The sequence below is a fragment of the Chiloscyllium plagiosum genome, unplaced genomic scaffold (assembly GCF_037043375.1).
Source record: "Chiloscyllium plagiosum isolate Xiang-an unplaced genomic scaffold, Cpla_swu_hap1 HiC_scaffold_5, whole genome shotgun sequence".
Taxonomy (NCBI): domain Eukaryota; kingdom Metazoa; phylum Chordata; class Chondrichthyes; order Orectolobiformes; family Hemiscylliidae; genus Chiloscyllium; species Chiloscyllium plagiosum.
This window is the reverse complement of record NW_028270143.1, coordinates 49434505-49454785: the sequence shown is the minus strand read 5'-3', so window position 1 is coordinate 49454785 and position 20281 is coordinate 49434505. Positions and strand designations below refer to the sequence as shown.

The window sequence follows — 20281 nt, the reverse complement described above, 5'->3', positions numbered from 1 at the left end:
ACCATTAAATTTCAATTAGTCGAAACTGAGAAAGTGTCAAACATTCAGAATATTTCGCCAATGAATACAAGACCCAATACCATCAGGATAAGGGTGAACACTTCCTGTGCATTCTGGGAATTGTAGTTCTGCTGGCGGCAACACTGAGACTGCGCGGCCGTTTCCGGACTCTAGCTCCCAGGGTGCAGTGCGAGACAGAGATCACATGACCTGGAGATGGCAGGAGCCGCTCGGAAGAGGCCGGGGCCGGGGTTTTGAGGTTGGGCCCGGAGCCGGGATACACACAGAGAGACATGCAGAAAATAAAATCACTGATGTCCCGCCAGGTAACAGTGCAATGTTCCTGATTTGCTCTACCGCTATTACAGTGAGGGGTTATTACAGGGCCTGAGGAAAAAGGAGCAGCTGGGGACTGGGGTTTAAAGGGACATGAGCCTCGGGAGGGGGGCTCCGCCTGTACCGTGTCCCAGGGCAGCGGGGTGCTCCGCCTGTACCCGTGCTCCAGGGCAGTGGGGGGTGCTCTGCCTGTACCCGTGCCCCAGGGCAATGGGGGGTGCTCTGCCTGTACCCGTGCCCCAGGGCAATGGGGGGGGCTCCGCCTGTACCGTGTCCCAGGGCAGCGGGGTGCTCCGCCTGTACCCGTGCTCCAGGGCAGTGGGGGGTGCTCTGCCTGTACCCGTGCCCCAGGGCAGCGGGGTGCTCTGCCTGTACCCGTGCTCCAGGGCAGTGGGGGGTGCTCTGCCTGTACCCGTGCCCCAGGGCAGCGGGGTGCTCTGCCTGTACCCGTGCCCCAGGGCAGCGGGGTGCTCTGCCTGTACCCGTGCCCCAGGGCAGCGGGGTGCTCTGCCTGTACCCGTGCCCCAGGGCAGCGGGGTGCTCTGCCTGTACCCGTGCCCCAGGGCAGCGGGGTGCTCTGCCTGTACCCGTGCCCCAGGGCAATGGGGGGTGCTCTGCCTGTACCCGTGCCCCAGGGCAATGGGGGGTGCTCTCCCTGTACCCGTGCCCCAGGGCAGCGGGGTGCTCTGCCTGTACCCGTGCCCCAGGGCAATGGGGGGTGCTCTGCCTGTACCCGTGCCCCAGGGCAGCGGGGTGCTCTGCCTGTACCCGTGCCCCAGGGCAGCGGGGTGCTCTGCCTGTACCCGTGCCCCAGGGCAGCGGGGTGCTCTGCCTGTACCCGTGCCCCAGGGCAATGGGGGGTGCTCTGGCTGTACCCGTGCCCCAGGGCAGCGGGAGTGCTCTGCCTGTACCCGTGCCCCAGGGCAGCGGGAGTGCTCTGCCTGTACCCGTGCCCCAGGGCAGCGGGAGTGCTCTGCCTGTACCCGTGCCCCAGGGCAGCGGGAGTGCTCTGCCTGTACCCGTGCCCCAGGGCAGCGGGAGTGCTCTGCCTGTACCCGTGCCCCAGGGCAGCGGGAGTGCTCTGCCTGTACCCGTGCCCCAGGGAAGCGGGAGTGCTCTGCCTGTACCCGTGCCCCAGGGCAGCGGGAGTGCTCTGCCTGTACCCGTGCCCCAGGGCAGCGGGAGTGCTCTGCCTGTACCCGTGCCCCAGGGCAGCGGGGTGCTCTGCCTGTACCCGTGCCCCAGGGCAGCGGGGTGCTCTGCCTGTACCCGTGCCCCAGGGCAGCGGGGTGCTCTGCCTGTACCCGTGCCCCAGGGCAGCGGGGTGCTCTGCCTGTACCCGTGCCCCAGGGCAGCGGGGTGCTCTGCCTGTACCCGTGCCCCAGGGCAGCGGGGTGCTCTGCCTGTACCCGTGCCCCAGGGCAGCGGGGTGCTCTGCCTGTACCCGTGCCCCAGGGCAGCGGGGTGCTCTGCCTGTACCCGTGCCCCAGGGCAGCGGGGTGCTCTGCCTGTACCCGTGACCCAGGGCAGCGGGGTGCTCTGCCTGTACCCGTGCCCCAGGGCAGCGTGGGGGGTGCTCCGCCTGCACCCCTGTCCCAGGGCAGTGTGGGGGGTGCTCCGCCTGTACCCGTGTCCCAGGGCAGCGGGGTGCGCCGCCTGTACCCGTGTCCCAGGGCAGCGGGGTGCGCCGCCTGTACCCGTGTCCCAGGGCAGCGGGGTGCGCCGCCTGTACCCGTGTCCCAGGGCAGCGGGGTGCGCCGCCTGTACCCGTGTCCCAGGGCAGCGGGGTGCGCCGCCTGTACCCGTGTCCCAGGGCAGCGGGGTGCGCCGCCTGTACCCGTGTCCCAGGGCAGCGGGGTGCGCCGCCTGTACCCGTGTCCCAGGGCAGCGGGGTGCGCCGCCTGTACCCGTGTCCCAGGGCAGCGGGGTGTGCTCCACCTGTACCCGTGCTCCAGGGCAGCGGGGTGTGCTCCGCCTGTACCGTGTCCCAGGGCAGTGGGGTGCTGTGCCTGTACCCGTGCACCAGGGCAGTGGGGGGTGCTCTGCCTGTACCTGTGTCCCAGGGCAGCGGGCCTCCGCCTGTATCCGTGTCCCAGGGCATTGGGGGGTGCTCTGCCTGTACCCGTGTCCCAGGGCATTGGGGGGTGCTCCGCCTGTACCCGTGTCCCAGGGCAGTAGGGGGTACTCCGTCTGTACCCGTGTCCCAGGGCAGAGGGGGGTGCCCCGCCTGTACCCGTTTCCCAGTGCAGCGGGGGAGGGGGTTACTCCGCCTGCACCCGTGTCCCAGGGCAGTGCGGGGTGTGCTCCGCCTGCACCCGTGTCCCAGGGCAGTGAGGGGTGCTCTGCCTGTACCTGTGTCCCAGGGCAGCGGGCCTCCGCCTGTACCCGCGTCCCAGGGCATTGGGGGGTGCTCGGCCTGTACCCGTGTCCCAGGGCAGTGGGGGGTGCTCGGCTTGTACCCGTGTCCCAGGGCAGTTGGGGATGCTCCGTCTGTACCCGTGTCCCAGGGCAGTGGGGGGTGCCCCGCCTATATCCGTTTCCCAGTGCAGCGGGGGAGGGGTTTACTCCGCCTGCCCCCGTGTCCCAGGGCAGTGCGGGGTGTGCTCCGCCTGCCCCCGTGTCCCAGGGCAGTGCGGGGTGTGCTCCGCCTGCCCCCGTGTCCCAGGGCAGTGCGGGGGGTGCTCCGCCTGCCCCCGTGTCCCAGGGCAGTGCGGGGGGTGCTCCGCCTGCCCCCGTGTCCCAGGGCAGTGCGGGGGGGTGCTCCGCCTGCACCCGTGTCCCAGGGCAGTGCGGGGGGTGCTCCGCCTGCACCCGTGTCTCTGGGCAATTGGGCAGGGGTTCCGTCTGTACCGTGTTCCTGTGCAGTGGGTATTCTCTGCTTGTACCCTTGTCCCAGGGCAGTCTGGGGGTGGGGGGGGCTCTGCTTGTACCCATGTCCCAGGGCAGTTGGTAGGGCTCTAATTGTACCCGTGTCCCTTGGAAGTGGGCTCCACATGTACCAGTGTCCCTGGGCAATGCGGGGGGGGGGAGCGGTCTCCACCTGTACCTGTATCCCCGGGCAGTTGGGCAGGGGTTCCACCTGTACCAGGGTTTCTGGGCAATAGGGCAGAGGTTCCGTCTGTACCCGTGTCCCTTATCAGTGGGGGGAGGCTCTGCCTGTACCAGTGCCCCTGGGCAGTGTGGCGAGGGCTCTGCCTGTACCCATGTCCACGGGCAGTGGGCTTGGGTGCTTTGCTTCTACCCGTGTCCCAGAACGTTGGGAAGGTCTGCCTATACTTGTGTCATGGTGTGGTGTCTGCCTGTACCTGTGTCCGCGGGCAGTGTGTGGGACCTCCACCTGTAGCTGTGCTCTGTGGCAGTGGGGATGGCTCCGCCTGTAGCTTTGCACATTGGCATTGGGGGGGAATCTGCCTGTGGCCATGCCATTGGGCCATAGCGAGGGGTTCCACCTGTCCCTGTGGCAGTGGGGTGCACAGCTTGTACTGGTGCCGCAAGGCCTGTGCAGGATATCTGCCTGTATAGATTTATAGATAAACAGTAATCCAGATAAACTGTATCTGTGATCTGTGGAGGGTGCTGAGCCTGTATCTGTGGTCTAGGGCAACTGTCCCTTTTGTCCATTTGCCAATCATTTTAATAGAATGTGTATCGTTCGACGTTTAGTTCTCAGCCCTTAACCCTTTAGAGTCATATCTTTATGATACCCGCAACGTTGTACTTGCCAGTTTCACTCTGTGCGACCACCTCATTCACGTAGGAGCGAGGAGCAGACAATTCAGCTTTTCCAGCCTGCTCGGCAATTTCTCATAATCATGGCTGATCTTACCCTGGTGTCAACTCCATTATCCTGCCCACTCTCCATAGCCCTTTATTCCACTTTAAATTAGGAACATTTCTGTTTCTTTCTTGAAGCTGTTGATCGATTCTACCTCCACTACAGTCTAGGGCATAGTGAGTTCTGTAGATTGACAACCCTCAGAGAAGTGTTTTCTCCTCATCTTAGTTTCGAACCTACCTCCTGTCATTCTATATCTATGTACTCTTATTGAGACTGTCCTACAAAGGGATACATCTGTTTCACATCCACCTTAACAATCCCTTTTAGCATCCTATATCCCTCAATCAGATCCCCCTGTCATTATTCTGAACTCAAGCCATTCAACTGCTTCATGTATGACAGCCCTTTCATCCTTGGAATCAACCTTCTAAACCTCCTCTGAACTGCTTCCAGTGCCACCACATCCTTCCTCAAGTAAGGAAACCAGAACGAGACATAATATTCCAGATATGATCTCATCAATGCTTTAGGTAATCATAATAACACTTCATTACTTTTATAATCCAATCCTTTTGCAATAACTGTCAGGATTCTGTTTTGTTTTCTTATTATATGCTGCACCCACATATCCACTTTGTGATTCATGCACAAATATGCTCAGATCTCTGCGCTGACAGACGTTTAAATCTGCTTCCCATTTAAATAATAACATACCCTTTGTTTTTCCAGCCAAAATGGACAATCTTATACTTAGCCACGTTAAACTCTATCTGCCAGATTCTGGCCTGTTCCCGTAGCCTATCAATATCCATCTGTAAACTCTTGAACACTTCTTCACTGCCTGCTTTCCTATCTATTTAGGTAGCATCTGTGAACATTGCTGTCTTACATTCTGTCCCTGCTTGCAAATCATGTATACAGATTGTATATAGTTGAGATCTGAGAGCTCAGAGCACCCTACTAGTTACAGATCTGAGAACTCACAGCACCCCACTAGCTACAGATCTGAGAACTCCGAGCACCCCACTAGCTACAGATCTGAGAACTCACAGCACCCCACTAGCTACAGATCTGAGAACTCACAGCACCCCACTAGCTACAGATCTGAGAACTCCGAGCACCCCACTAGCTACAGATCTGAGAACTCCGAGCACCCCACTAGCTACAGATCTGAGAACTCCGAGCACCCCACTAGCTACAGATCTGAGAACTCACAGCACCCCACTAGCTACAGATCTGAGAACTCCCAGCACCCCACTAGTTACAGATCTGAGAACTCCGAGCACCCCACTAGCTACAGATCTGAGAACTCCGAGCACCCCACTAGCTACAGATCTGAGAACTCACAGCACCCCACTAGCTACAGATCTGAGAATTCACAGCACCCCACTAGTTACAGATCTGAGAACTCACAGCACCCCACTAGTTACAGATCTGAGAATTCACAGCACCCCACTAGTTACAGATCTGAGAACTCCCAGCACCCCACTAGTTACAGATCTGAGAACTCCGAGCACCCCACTAGCTACAGATCTGAGAACTCCGAGCACCCCACTAGCTACAGATCTGAGAACTCCGAGCACCCCACTAGCTACAGATCTGAGAACTCACAGCACCCCACTAGCTACAGATCTGAGAACTCACAGCACCCCACTAGCTACAGATCTGAGAACTCACAGCACCCCACTAGTTACAGATCTGAGAACTCCCAGCACCCCACTAGCTACAGATCTGAGAACTCACAGCACCCCACTAGCTACAGATCTGAGAACTCACAACACCCCACTAGTTACAGATCTGAGAACTCCGAGCACCCCACTAGCTACAGATCTGAGAACTCACAGCACCCCACTAGCTACAGATCTGAGAACTCACAGCACCCCACTAGCTACAGATCTGAGAACTCACAGCACCCCACTAGCTACAGATCTGAGAACTCACAGCACCCCACTAGCTACAGATCTGAGAACTCTCAGCACCCCACTAGCTACAGATCTGACAATTCAGAGCACCCCACTAGCTACAGATCTGACAATTCAGAGCACCCCACTAGCTACAGATCTGAGAACTCCGAGCACCCCACTAGTTACAGTTTTCCATCCAGAGAAGGACCCATTTATCCCCACCCTCTGCTTTCTATTCGTCAGCCAATACTCTACCCATAACCCCCTGGGATCTTACCTTCTGGACCAGTCGTTTATGTGGCACCTTGTCAAATGCCTTCCAGAAGTCTCAATATACCACATCCACCAGATTCCCTTAATCCATCTTGCTGTTACATCCTCAAAGAGCTCCAGCAAGTTTGTCAAGCATGACATGTCCTTCATGAAATTGTGCTGACGCCGGTGAATTGAGTTTTGTTTTCCTAGTGTTCATTGTCTCTTCTAAGATTGACTCCAGCAACTTTACTACTGCAGAGGTCAAACAAACCAATCTATAGTTTCCCACATTTTACTTGTCTCCTTTTTTTTAGCATGTTTCCAATCAACTGGTACCTTTCCTGAATTCGGGGAATTTTGAAAAATCATAACTAATGCATCCACTATATCTGCTGCCACCTCCTTTAATATCCCAGGGTGCAGGTCATTGGGTACACGGGGACTTGCCGGCCTTTCATGCCTTCAGTTTAATACCTCCTCCCTCCCTCATAGTAATTTCACCAAGTTCCTTTATTGTAACTTAGTTTTACAAAAGAAATTATTTTCTTCCACTGTGAAAACAAACAAATTATTGGTGTAGTGCCTCTGCCATTTCTGAGATTTCCATCATTACCTCTAAAAGGCTAACATTTACTTCCACTATTCTGTCCTGTTTGATATACTTTGTTTACCTTGTTCGATATATCGCGTGCACTCAGTCCTGCATTGACTGTCCCTCTCATTGTTGTCCCCTTATTTGCTGTGTCTGAGGTTAGGTTTTTGACCTTTTTCTATACTCTGTCCTATTACTTGTTCTGGGAACTTTAGCAACTTCTGCTGAACCCTCCCCCAATCCTTAACTTTTTCCCTGATTTTCTATGCAACTGAACCTAAACCCCCACTATTTAGTTTAAAGCCCTATCCAATGCCCTAGTTTTTTGACTTGCCAGGATTCTGGTCCCAGCGTGATTTAAGTAGAACCCATCCCATTTGAATAGTTCCCTCCTTCCCTCAAATTGAAAAATTTGAACCCATTTCTCCCACACCAATCTTTGAGCCACACAATTACCTTTTTAAGCTTGCCAATCCTGTGTCAATTTGCTTGTGGCTGATGTAGTAATCCAGAGATAATTACTTTTTGGATTCTGCTTTTTAACTTTGCCACTAGCAGCCATACTCCCTCAGCAGAAACTCTTCCCTCTTTGTACATTAGTACCTATGTGGTCCTAAACAACTGGATATTCCCCCCCCCCCCCAGTTTCTCAGCAGCCTAGATGAGATATCCTAAATGCTGGGATATGGCAGGCAATGCAGCCTTTGGTACTCTCAATTCTGGCCACAGAAAGTGTCTTTTTCCCTGACTATACAACTATACTTCTCTTTTCTCCTCCTCCTTGTATGGCTTTCCATACCATGGTTTTCTCATTGTTTCAACAGCCCCATTCTCATCCATACGGGGAGCATGATCTCATAACCTCCCTCTGTGACTACCTGGTCAGGTCCACGCCCCCCTACTACCCACCCTCCCATCCTGGTACTTTCCCCTGCCACCGCAGGAACTGTAAAACCTGTGCCCACACCTCCTCCCTCACCTCTATCCAAGGCCCTAAAGGAGCCTTCCACATCCATCAAAGTTTTACCCGCACATCCACTAATATCATTTATTGTATCCGTAGCTCCCGATGCGGTCTCCTCTACATTGGGGAGACTGGGCGCCTCCTAGCAGAGCGCTTCAGGGAACATCTCCGAGACACCCGCACCAATCAACCAAACCGCCCCGTGGCCCAACATTTCAACTCCCCCTCCCACTCTGCCGAGGACATGGAGGTCCTGGGCCTCCTTCACCGCCGCTCCCTCACCACCAGACGCCTGGAAGAAGAACGCCTCATCTTCCGCCTCGGAACACTTCAACCCCAGGGCATCAATGTGGACTTCAACAGCTTCCTCATTTCCCCTTCCCCCACCTCATCCCAGTTTCTAACCTCCAGCTCCGCACTGTCCCCTTGACTTGTCCGGACTTGTCCGACCTGCCTAGCTCCTTTTCCACCTATCCACTCCACCCTCTCCTCCCTGACCTATCACCTTCATCTCCTCCCCTACTGACCTATTGTACTCTATGCTACTTTCTCCCCACCCCCACCCTCCTCTAGCTTATCTCTCCACGCTTCAGGCTCTCTGCCTTTATTCCTGATGGGCTTTTGCCCGAAATGTTGATTTTGCCTGTCCTCGGACTTTGCCTGTCCTCGGATGCTGCCTGAACTGCTGTGCTCTTCCAGCACCACTGATCCAGAATCTGGTTTCCAGCATCTGCAGTCATTGTTTTTACCTCGATGATCTCATAACCTGTTAGACAAATCAAGGGCTGAGGCTCATTCAGCGCTACCTCGTGGATCCTTCTATCTGCCACACTTATAGTTACACTCTCCTGCCTCTGACCACTGTCCTAAGGTAGTTAACCTGAGGGATGTGAAAGCCTCCTGAAACTCATTATCCAAGAAACTGTTCCCACTTCCCTGCTCTGGGATACAGATACAAGCTGATTCTCCTCCCCCGCTCTGGGACACTGATGCAAATTGAGACTTGTGTCTCAGGCTCTGGGAAACAGATACAATCATAGTGCTCAAATTTAAACCTCCAGCTCATTGACTTTGAGCCAGAGTTCCTCAAGGAACCAACGTTTGCTACAGATGTAGTCGCAATGAACCTCACTGGGCTCCACCAGCTCCTACATCATCTCTAATTACTTACTTCGTTCGATAGAATCATACAGCATGGAAACAGACTCTTTGGTGCAATCTGTCCATGTCGAATATAATCCCAAACTAAACTAGAACCACCTGTCTACTCCTGGCCCATATCCCTCTGAACCTTTCCTGTGTCAATCCAAATGTATTTTAAATGTTGTAATTGTACCCACATCCACCACTTTCTCAGGAAGTTCATTCCACATGCGAACCATCCTCTGTCTAAAGAATTTATCTCTTTTTCTTTTTTTAAAATCTCTGCTCATCTTAAACATGTCCCCTAGTTTTGAAATCCCACATTCTAGGGCAAAGACAACCACCATTAACTCTATCTGTATCTCTTATTATTTTATAAATTTCTATCAGGTCTCCTCTCAACTTCCTCCACTCCAGTGAAAAAAGTCCCAGCCTATCCTGCCTGCCTTCATAACTGAAACCTTCCATACTTGGCAACATCCTGGTAAATCTGTTCGGAACCCTTTCTAGCTTGATTATATCATTCATCTAAGTGGGTGACCAGAGCTAGACACAATATTCCAGAAGAGGCCTCACCAATGCCCTGTACAACCTCAACATGATTTCCTAACTTTTACACTCGAAGGACTGAGCAATGAAGGCAAGCATGCCAAACGTCTTTTTAACCACCATGTCTATATGTGAGGCAAACGTCAAAGAATTGTGTACCTGTACCCTGAGGACCCTCTGTTCTACAACACTACCCAAGGCCCTATGTTAATTGTATAAGTCCTACCCTTGTTTTATGTAATACCTCACATTTAACCAGATTGAACTTCATCTACCATTTTTCAGCCCATTGACATATTTGATCAAGATCCCTTTGTTTTCTTAGAAGCTCTTTTTTCACTGTCTACTATGCCACCAATTTGGGTGTAGTCCGCAAACTTACCAACCATACCTTCTGTATTCTCATCCAAATTGTTTATATAAACAGCAAACAAAAGAGGACCCAGAGCCGATCCCTATGGAACACTGCTGGCCACAGGCCTCCTGAGTGAAAAGCAACCATCCACCATTACTCTGTCTCCTGACATTAAGCTAATTATGTATCCAATTGGCAAGCTCACCATGGATCCCACGTGATCTAACTTTTCTAATTAGTCTACCATGTGAAACCTTGTTCAGGGCTTTATAAATTCCAAGTAAAAATGTCTACTGTTCTGCCATCATCAATCTTTGTAGTAACTTGCTCAAAAAACTCATTCATGTTTGTGAGATACAGGTTTCCTTGCACAGAACCATGCTTACGACCATTAATCATTTTTTTTGCATCTCAAAATGTCCATACACTCTATCTTTTAATAATCACCTCCAACAATTTACCTGCAACCAATGTCAGATTCATTGGTCTATAGTTCTCCTTAGAAACTTTCTTAAGGGTACAACGTTAGCTACTCTCAAGTCATCAGGCACCTCGCCCATAGTTATAGATGATGCAAATATTTCTGCAAGGGGCCTCATAATTTCCTCCCTTCCCACAATGTTCTGGGCTACGTTTGATCTGATACTGGAGATTTGTCCACCGTTATATCCGCTTAAGACCTCCCAAACTTCCTCTTCTGTAATGCAAACTGTTTTTAAAAGATCAAAGATTATTTCTCTGCATTCTCTAAACACCATTTCTTTCTCCGCAGTAAAACCTGACGCGAAATATTCATTTAGTATCTCTCCCATCTCCTGGGGTTCAACCTCCTTGATCTTTAAGGGGCCCTACCCTCTCTCTAGTTAACCTCTTGCTCTTAACATTTTTGTAGAATCTCTTTGAATTAACCTTATCAGCCAATGCGAAATCCCCTCTTTCCCTTCCTGATTTCTGTCTAAAGAATGCCCCCACACTCTTTCAACTGATTGAGATTGGGCGACACGGTGGCACAGTGGTTAGCACTGCTGCCTCACAGCGCCAGAGACCCGGGTTCAATTCCCGACTCAGGCGACTGACTGTGTGGAGTTTGCACGTTCTCCCCGTGTCTGCGTGGGTTTCCTCCGGGTGCTCCGGTTTCCTCCCACAGTCCAAAGATGTGCAGGGTCAGGCGAATTGGCCACGCTAAATTTCCCATAGTGTTAGGTTAAAGGGGTAAATGTAGGGGTAGGGGTATGGGTGGGTTGCGCTTCGGCGGGTCAGTGTGGACTTGTTGGGCTGAAGGGCCTGTTTCCACATTGTAAGTAATCTAATCTAATCTAATCTAATTGAACCAAGTCATCTATATCTAAAGTAAGATTCTCTTTTATTCTTGACTAGAACCTCAATATCTTTAAAAATCACACAACACCAGGTTATAGTCCAACAGGTTTATTTGGAAGTACTAGCTTTCGGAGCGCTGTTCCTTCATCAGATAGCTATGATTGTGTGATTTTTAACTTTGTCCACCCCAGTCCAACACTGGCACCTCCTCAATATCTTTATTCATCCACTGTTCTCTTTAAGCATTTCAATCTGGTCATTTACTTTGTAACCTGTAAACACTTTTCCTATTTTCTGTTGATCTGAAAGTAACCTATGGTAGATAGTGAAATTAGTAGCTATCACCAACCAATGAATTTATCTATCGTATCACTCTTTGTGTTGGGCCCCTGACCTGGGGCTTCGCTTGATGGTGCAAAAAAAATCACTTTGTGAACTATGAGCCAAAGCAAAAACAAGCAAAAAGAACCTCCTCCTCTGTACTGAATTCCTATGTTTCCTCCAAAATCCCCAAACAATCTGGTTGTGATCTCCTTCCTGACCATGCAAGGGTCGGCCTGTAAATATGTTTTGGGGCAGGAGGGCTCTGCCTTTATCTGTGTCCAAGAGCTTGCATCAGGCGGCTTAGTCTGCGTTGCAGACACCAGATAAGCTTGTGAACTTTCAAAAAGAATTATTCATTCATGGGACCTGGGCATTGCTGGCTGGCGAGCTGTGTTCTTGAACTGTTGCAGTCCACATCTGTAGATTGTCAGTCAATGTCCTTAGGGAGAGAAGTCAAGGATTTTGATCCTGTGAATGGGAAAGAACAGCCATGCATTTCCAAGTGCAGGTGATGGTGTTGACTTTTGTCAAACCAATTTACCTCGTTCTAATGCAGACTAGTGTGGTCGGAAAGGGGGAAATGTTTTGGAGCACAACTTTTCTGTTGTGTAATGAAACTTCAGTTAGCAATTCAAAATGTTGAACAACAATTTGTGTATACATATATATTGAAGTGTTTCAAAAACATCCTGCCATTTAAAGTGATGTTGGTAAATGTATTTTAGGTCCTATTACTTTGCAGATGCTATAACTAAGTGTTTTCCTTGTACAAGATGTACTTTTGCCCCAGTGAGGAACTGTGAATTTGTGTGCAATATTTTTGAAACCTGAAATGAACTTGTCCTGAAATAACTCTGCATTTTCTATTTTTAGGGTTTTTAATGTGTCTTTGCGAGTTTTCACTATTTCTGTTTACACTATTCATGCAATGTTACCTTGTGAAAAATATGCCCAGTGTTTGAGAATGTGTGTGATGTAAATCGTTTATACACAAATTTGTTTACTAAAGTGTTTAAAGAATTGGTACATTGTGCTGACAATTGATGGATACACTACCATGAACTGTGTACACCAGTGTGTAATCAGAAAAAATGTTCTCTGAATGCAGACAGGAATGTCAAGGCAACGTTTATTTCCCTGAGAAGGTAGTTGAGGATCACCAACTAGAACTTTTTTTTTGCAACTGCACAGCTTGTTTGGTTTAATTCAGAGTGTAAACAATATAGTGTGGGATTGGAGACATCACACATCAATGAAATAAGGGTGATCAATTCCTCCCTTGAAGGAGATCACTGAACAAATTGGGATTTTATTCCCATTGGATTACAGCCTTGTTTGATTTAATTTTTCATGTCTCAGAGTAAGAGGTCACAGAGATGAGGAGGAAGTTCTTCTCTCATAGTAGTGAATCTGTGGAATTCCTAACCACGGAGTTGTTGAAATTGGGTCATTAAATATATTCAAGACTGAGATATACAGATTTTTATTTTGGTTTTTCCCAAATCAGCCTGTTCAGAGATGTTATTACACACCTTTGGATCAATGACTTATTAATTAAAAATCTAATCAAGGGTTTTAAAGAAAAACAGGAAAATTGAATTAAAGATTATGAGGTCAATCATGATCTCATTGAATGGCAGAACAGATTTGATGGACTGAATCGCCTACTTCTGCTCTAATGTCTTATTATTATGTTTAGCAGACATATGAGTAAATATAAAAACATAGTTTAACAAGAGGGGCAGATTCTCGCTAACTGAGTCTAGTTTAGTGATTGGAAGTCTTATAATTTGAGCACCAAGCATCACAGATTAGGTTTTACACAGCCTGAAACAAATCTACCGTTTGCATTCCTTAGTCCCAGTATCAATAACCGTACATTAGAATGTTGTTTTCCATTCCATGTACTGACCATTCTGTGAAAGTTCCTACTCATGCTGAGTTGTTTTGCGGCAGATCAAAAGGCAGTCTCTTCGAGGCCTCCAGACCCATGAAGTTTGAAATCAGTAGAGGAGACTTGCAGGCTGTCAATTTGGGTTGAATTTTAACTTTGGTCCCAGAGATGAAGAACCAGAATCTAACCTATTGCATTACTTAGTTGTATGGTACTTTTTTCTAATTAACATTAGAACAATTCTTCTTCCAAAATTTCAGGAATTAAATATTGGGACACTTTTCACAAAGTTCTGTTTTGAATCCAGTTTAAACAATGCAATGGCAAAACAATTGGGCAACATTCTTGATTATTTCAAACACTGATCACAAACACATTTAAAGGCCAGGATTCATGTTGTATTTCTGAAATACAAATGTAATATGTAGTTTAGGAAGTTAGCCATAATTGACAACTTGGAATTATTGCATTATTTCTGTATTAGAATTAAGAACATAGAACATAGAAAAATACAGCGCAGTACAGGCCCTTTGGCCCTCGATGTTGCGCCGATCCAAGCCCACCTAACCTACACTAGCTCACTATCCTCCATATGCCTATCTAATGCCTGTTTAAATGCCCATAAAGAGGGAGAGTCTACCACTGCTACTGGCAGGGCATTCCATGAACTCACGACTCGCTGAGTAAAGAAACTACCCCTAACATTTGTCCTATACCTACCACCCCTTAATTTAAAGCTATGCCCCCTTGTAATAGCTGACTCCATACGTGGAAAAAGGTTCTCATGGTCAACCCTATTTAAACCCCTAATCATCTTGTACGCCTCTATCAAGTCACCCCTAAACCTTCTTTTCTCTAATGAAAACAGCCCCAAGTGCCTCAGCCTTTCCTCATATGATCTTCCTACCATACTAGGCAACATCCTGGTAAACCTCCTCTGCACCCGTTCCAGTGCCTCCACATCCTTCCTATAGTATGGCGACCAAAACTGCACACAATACTCCAGATGCGGCCGCACCAGAGTCTTGTACAACTGCAACATGAAAGTTGCAGTTGCAACATTAAGTTCTGGGATTCCAAATAATGTTTATAAGGGCAGAATGATACATTGCCAAAAAGAGATATGACATTGAAGCTCTTCATTGTGAATTCATCAGAGCCAACACACAAGAACCCAACCTGAGAAAGAGTACAGCTTGTAAAGCAGGGGCTGATTAGTTGGGTTTTGGTTGGCAGCAGTTCTGCTGTGTCTCTGTGCCAACCATGCTCCAACTAACACTCTTCACCTTGCTGCTGGCCTAACATACTCTTGAAACTTAGCCTTGAAACTGGTACATTTTGACTTTAATGGTCCTAATAGTTTCACATGAAGCTGCAAAGTAAAGGTTGGCATGTCCAGGGGCTTATATCATCTTCTATTTATAATTGCCATGGAATTCTTCCATTGTAAAACTATTTTTCTTTTAATTACAGGGTCTGAAAAGCCCCCAGGAAAGTGTAACAGAGGTTAAATCTCCAGTTGAAAACTTTCGAATACCCAGCAAGGTATTGTGTCAAAGTTTATCATGTCACCCAATAGTTTGTTTTGTATCTATTCAGTATATCTAATTATGTTTTATAAGTGTGCAGCCAACTCTTTTTAAAATTACCATTTCTTCACCTGCAAGCTGACGTCTTACATTTTGGAACAATAAACTCTCTAAGCTGATTCGACACTTCACAGGAATTGTAGCAAAATTTCACCACCACTCCTCCTTTTTCCCAACCCACCCACAAAAAAAGGATTATTTGGTATATCAGATTGATAGCCTCAGTAAATCTAATAAAGAGAATTTATTGTATTATTGTAAAGGTGCTCACAAATGAATAAAGTCACATAATGAGTAGTATCGCAGATAAATTGGCCGTTGTCCCATTCAGTTTGTACCAACTTTTTTTTTAAGAATTTAGTTAATCCATTTTCTGGCTAATCTCCCATGTTCATAAGAGTTGAATTTCTTCAGATATTTATCCATTTATTTTTTTGAAAATTTATTTAACGTGTATCTAACAGCTTAACAGGCATTTATGTTCCAAATCCAAACCTTTTGAAATAACTTATAATTACTCATCAGCATTTCTGCCTTAAATCTGTGCATCGTGATTATTGGCCCTTAGGAAGTTAGGAAAAAATAGTTTAATTTGCTTTATCTCAACCTTTCATGATATTAAACACTTTCACCAAAGATTCTCTTCTCCTTTTATGCTTGCAGAAGATCAACTTGTTATTGAATAAGGGAGTAGAAAAAAAAACTTTTTTAGTATTTAGTTTAGGTTCCTAATATGTTGTAAAGTTTTCAGAATCATTCCTTCAAAAATTGACGAAGAGATTTGTAATAGAAAGTGTTTTATCACTGAGCAATTTAATGTATATATATATATATAGGTGCTTTGAGATGAAGTGTGCAAAATTCAACATATTGATAAAGAAGTGAATGTAATTTTCTATTCAAGCAAAAACAAATGCTGAGAGAATCCAAGGGTGAATAGCCACCTGAAAGGGGGAGGGGCCAAATTAAAAGCACACTGTCTTTAGTATATAGGAGAAATGTAAATTATTTTAAATATGTCCCGTTCTGATTTGCCAAGTTATTGAGCAACTATGATGTCAATATTCCAAACATCTATATATAATTGAAATTGTGGTAATCTGTGAAATTCCTGTGCGAATCTGTATTAAGGGTGTTGTGAGAAACTATTTCATATGTGAATAATGTATTACGTTCGTAAGTAACTTATGATATTGAAGATTTCTTAAATTGTAATTTTGTATACAGATGACTTAACCTTGCTCATTAACAAAATAAACTTCACATTGTCACAAATTAGTTTTATCAAATTGTACATCTTGTGGCTAAAATATTTTGCTGAGTGTTTTCATTAGGAGGTAAATGCTTCAATTTAGTATGTTCAGTCTGGCTTTAGTATTGAGTCAGTTTAACATCTCCTGTTCCCTGTAGAAAGTTAATAAGGGACCATTTATTATTTGACAATTAAATCTAAATGAAGTGATCTTCTTTTGCTGATCTCTTTTCTTTCTTTTCTTTCTTTTCTTTCTTTTCTTTCTTTCTTTTCTTTTCTTTCTTTCTTTTCTTTCTTTCCTTCTTTCTTTCCTTCTTTCTTTCCTTCTTTCCTTCTTTCTTTTTTTCTTTCTTTCTCTTCTCTTCTCTTCTCTTCTCTTCTCTTCTCTTCTCTTCTCTTCTCTTCTCTTCTCTTTTTCTTTCTTTTTCTCTCTCATCTCTTTCTTTCTCTCTCTCCTCTTTCTTTCTCTCTCTTCTCTTTCTCTTTCTCTTTCTCTCTCTCTCTCTTCTCTTTCTCTCTCTTTCTTTCTTTTCAAAAGTAGTTACTGTTGATCTACTCAAGACTTGCCTATCATTAGAATATAAGTGTAATTGCCGATATTTGAGGGTAAGCAGGAAACCACTTTTGTTCAGGTCGGACTGTACAGGAAGGACAAGGTTGCACCTAAACCGTAGGGGCATCAGTATTGTGGCAGCAAGGTTTACTAGCGCTACTTGGGAGGGTTGAAACTAGTGTGGCAGGGGGTCAGGAACCAGAGCAGAAGGTCACCAATTTAAAAGGCCAAGGAGGAGTCAGAGGCTAAGGTCAGTAAGATTAAGAGGAAGAATAGACGGGGAGAGGTTACTGAACATCGCAAGACTAATGGTCTGAGGTGTTTTTGTTTGAATGTGAGGAGTAGGATAGTTAAGTCAGATGAACTTTGAGCCTGAATTAATACAAATGACAATGATGATGTAGCTATTAGAGAAACTTGTTTGAGAGGGTAGCAAGACTGACAGTTTAATATTCTGGGATTTAGATGTTTCAGGTGAGATAGAGCAGGATGCATAAGAGGTGGGGGAGTTAGGTTGCTGATATGGAAAATATCACAGCTATACTGGGAGAGGACACCTTGGGGGGCTCATCCAGCAAAGCCATATGGGTGGAACTCCAGAATAGGAAGGGTGCGGTCACTTTGATGGGATTGTACTGCAGGGTACTGTAGTAGGTGATTTTAACTTCCCCAACATTGACTGGTAATCGCTCCAGGGGCCTAAATAGGGGAAATTTACTAGGTGTGTTCAGGACAGTTTTTTGAAACAATATGAGAGTTATCCAATTAAGGATGTTAGTCCTGGTACTGCCAGGTGATTGAAGTTTCAGTGGGGGAGCATTTTGGGAACAGTGACCATAATTATGTAATGTTTAAGTGACTCATGGATAAGGGTAAGAATAGTTCTTGGGTGAAAGTGCTAAACTGGGGAAGGCTAACTTCCAAAAGGTAGGTAGGAACTGGGGAATGTAGATTGGGGCGGCTGAATGATGGTAAGTACACCTGGCATGTGGGAATCTTTAGAAGGCCAACTGATTAGAGTTTGGGACCAGCATGAAGGATAAGGGTGGTAGGTTTCAGGATGACAAAAGAAATTGAGAGCTCAGTTGAAAAGAAAAAAAGTGGCATACGTAATGTTTAGGAAAACAGGAATTTCTAGGCCAGTGGAGCTTTATGTTAGTGGCAGGGAAATTAATGGAGAAGATTCTTAAGGAGACGATTTACTTACATTTGGAAAAATATGGATTTATTAGCGAGAGACAGCATGGCTTTATGTGGGGAAGGTTATGCCTCACCAACTTGATTGAGTTTTTTGAAGAAGTGACAAAGACAATTGATGAGGTCAGGCTGGTAGATGTCATCTGGATGGTTTAGCAAGGCCTTTGACTAGGCCCGTCATGGCAGGCTGACACAAGAGTGAAGTCACATGGGATTCATGGTGAGCTGGTAAGATGGATACAAATCTGGCTTAGTCATAGAAGACAGCAGTGGTAGAGATGTTTTCTGACTGGAGATCACTGTGACCAATCGTATTCCTGTAGCTTCTAATATATAATTATATATATATATAAAAATTATTTGGAGGAGAATATAGGTGGTCTGATTAATAAGTTTGCAGACGGCACAAAGATTGGGGAGCACAGATAGTGAGGTGGATTAGCAAGATATTAATGGGCTGTAGACTTGGGAGAAATGGCAGATGGAGTTTAATCTGATCAAACGTGAAAGAAAGCAGTCTGTAAGATCTTGTACAGGGGAGAAGTATACAGTAAGTGGCAGAACCCTTAGAAGCAGCAACATAGAGAAGGATCTAGGTGTATAGGTTCACAGTTCCCTGAAAGTGGATTTGGTGGTCACAAGGTCAGATGGCATGGTTGCTGTCATTGGTTAAGGCATAGAATATAAAAATGTCACATTACACCTGTATAGAACTTTAGGTGGGCCATGTTTGGAATATTGTGTACAGTCTGGTCACTATACTACCAGAAGGATTTGGAAGCTTTGGAGAGTGTACAGAAAAGATTCTGCGGAGAGTTTGGACAAATTGTGTTTGTTTTCAATTGAACATTGAAGGATGAGAGGTGACCTCACAGAAGTATACAAAATTGAGAGAGGCGTTAGTAGAATGGATAGTCAGAGTATTTTTCTCAGGATAGAAATGTCAATTACTAGGGGACATAGATTTAAGGTAAAAGGGAAAAGTTCAAAGGAGATGTGAGGGACAAATTTTTTATACAGAGGTGGCAAGTGCCTGAAATGAGCTGCTAGGGGAGATGGTGGAGGTGGATATAGAGATATCTTGACAGATATATGAATAGGCAGTGAGTCGAGGGAAATGGACCACGTAAAGGCAAAAGATTTTAGTTTAGAAAGGCAGCAGAACCTCGCTGGGTCAAAGGGCTTGTTCCTGTGTGTACTGTTCCTTGAATAATGTTTGAGATTTCTCCCAGTATTTAATGTTCAAATTGGTTGGATGCAGTTTTCTCCCCTGTATCAGGTGGCCTGATACAGATTAAATTTAATTAAGCTGTTGCAGCTGAGTGTGAAATATTATTCTCCTCATGCTGTTGAATTTCTCTGGTGTTTGATATCAACGATTTGGCCCTCTCCTGTGGTTCACCCTCTGCACCACCACCCTTCATTTCCCTTCCTGCCTGTTGAAATGCTATCGGTTTGAGGTTACAAACCTTATGTGGTTACGATGCATTTTAATCGAGGGTGAATTTTTAATCCATTTACTTTCAATCCTCAATGAAAAAGCGATTGGAGATTTGTCTGCTGGGGCCTAACGTTATCTCAAATTATATGAGCCAGTCTTAAGCTAAACATGATGTCAAGTCCTGCTAATGCAATTGGTTGATGATTAGATTAGATTCCCTACAGTGTGGAAACAGGCCCTTCGGCCTACACCGACCCTTCAAAGAGTAACCCACCCAGTCCCATTTCCCTCTGACTAATGCACCTAACACTACGGGCAATTTAGCATGGCCAATTCACCCGACCTGCACAACTTTGGATTGTGGGAGGAAACCGGAGCACCCGGAGGAAACCCACGCAGACACGGGGAGAATGTACAAACTCTACAAAGACAGTCACCCAAGGCTGGAATCGAACCTGGGACCCAGGTGCTGTGAGACAGCCGTGCTAACTGATTAATGCTGCAGTTAGTTTAGGCTGGAGGCGTATACAAAATCTGTCTGAGTACTCATTGAGTGTGTGTGCAAAGTACATGGGTTGTTTATCGAATAACGTTTGGCATTGTTGGACATTTTCTTGCCTGGGATTGTTTAATTCATGGTGTGGTTCACTGCAAGAGCTGGGAAATGTTCTATTGTACACTCCTTATTGTGCTAATGTTGCTTCAACTCTGTAGATGGCAGTGTAATATCAGCAATCAAAACCTGATTAGCTTGCAACTTCAAGACTTCAATCATTTCAATGTAGATTCTATTCTGTTGATTTTAACCTGCACAACGCTGAACAAATTGGTTGAC

At 46.6% G+C, this 20281-nt stretch overlaps 1 protein-coding gene across 3 annotated transcripts in view; it reads left to right on the top strand.

Moving 5' to 3' along the window:
* Nucleotides 1-202: 202 nt before the first annotated feature.
* vps50 (VPS50 EARP/GARPII complex subunit) overlaps nt 203-20281 on the top strand; it is a 186019-nt gene continuing 165940 nt past the window's right edge. Inside the window, exons 1-2 of one of the 3 annotated variants that reach the window (XM_087987151.1) lie at nt 203-326; nt 14888-14959. In XM_087987151.1, coding sequence (XP_087843277.1) covers nt 294-326; nt 14888-14959 — 105 coding nt within the window. In that variant the 5' untranslated portion in view covers nt 203-293. The remainder of the gene's footprint in view (nt 327-14887; nt 14960-20281) is intronic. The other 2 variants (XM_043689946.2, XM_043689947.2) reach the window with 2 other exon arrangements.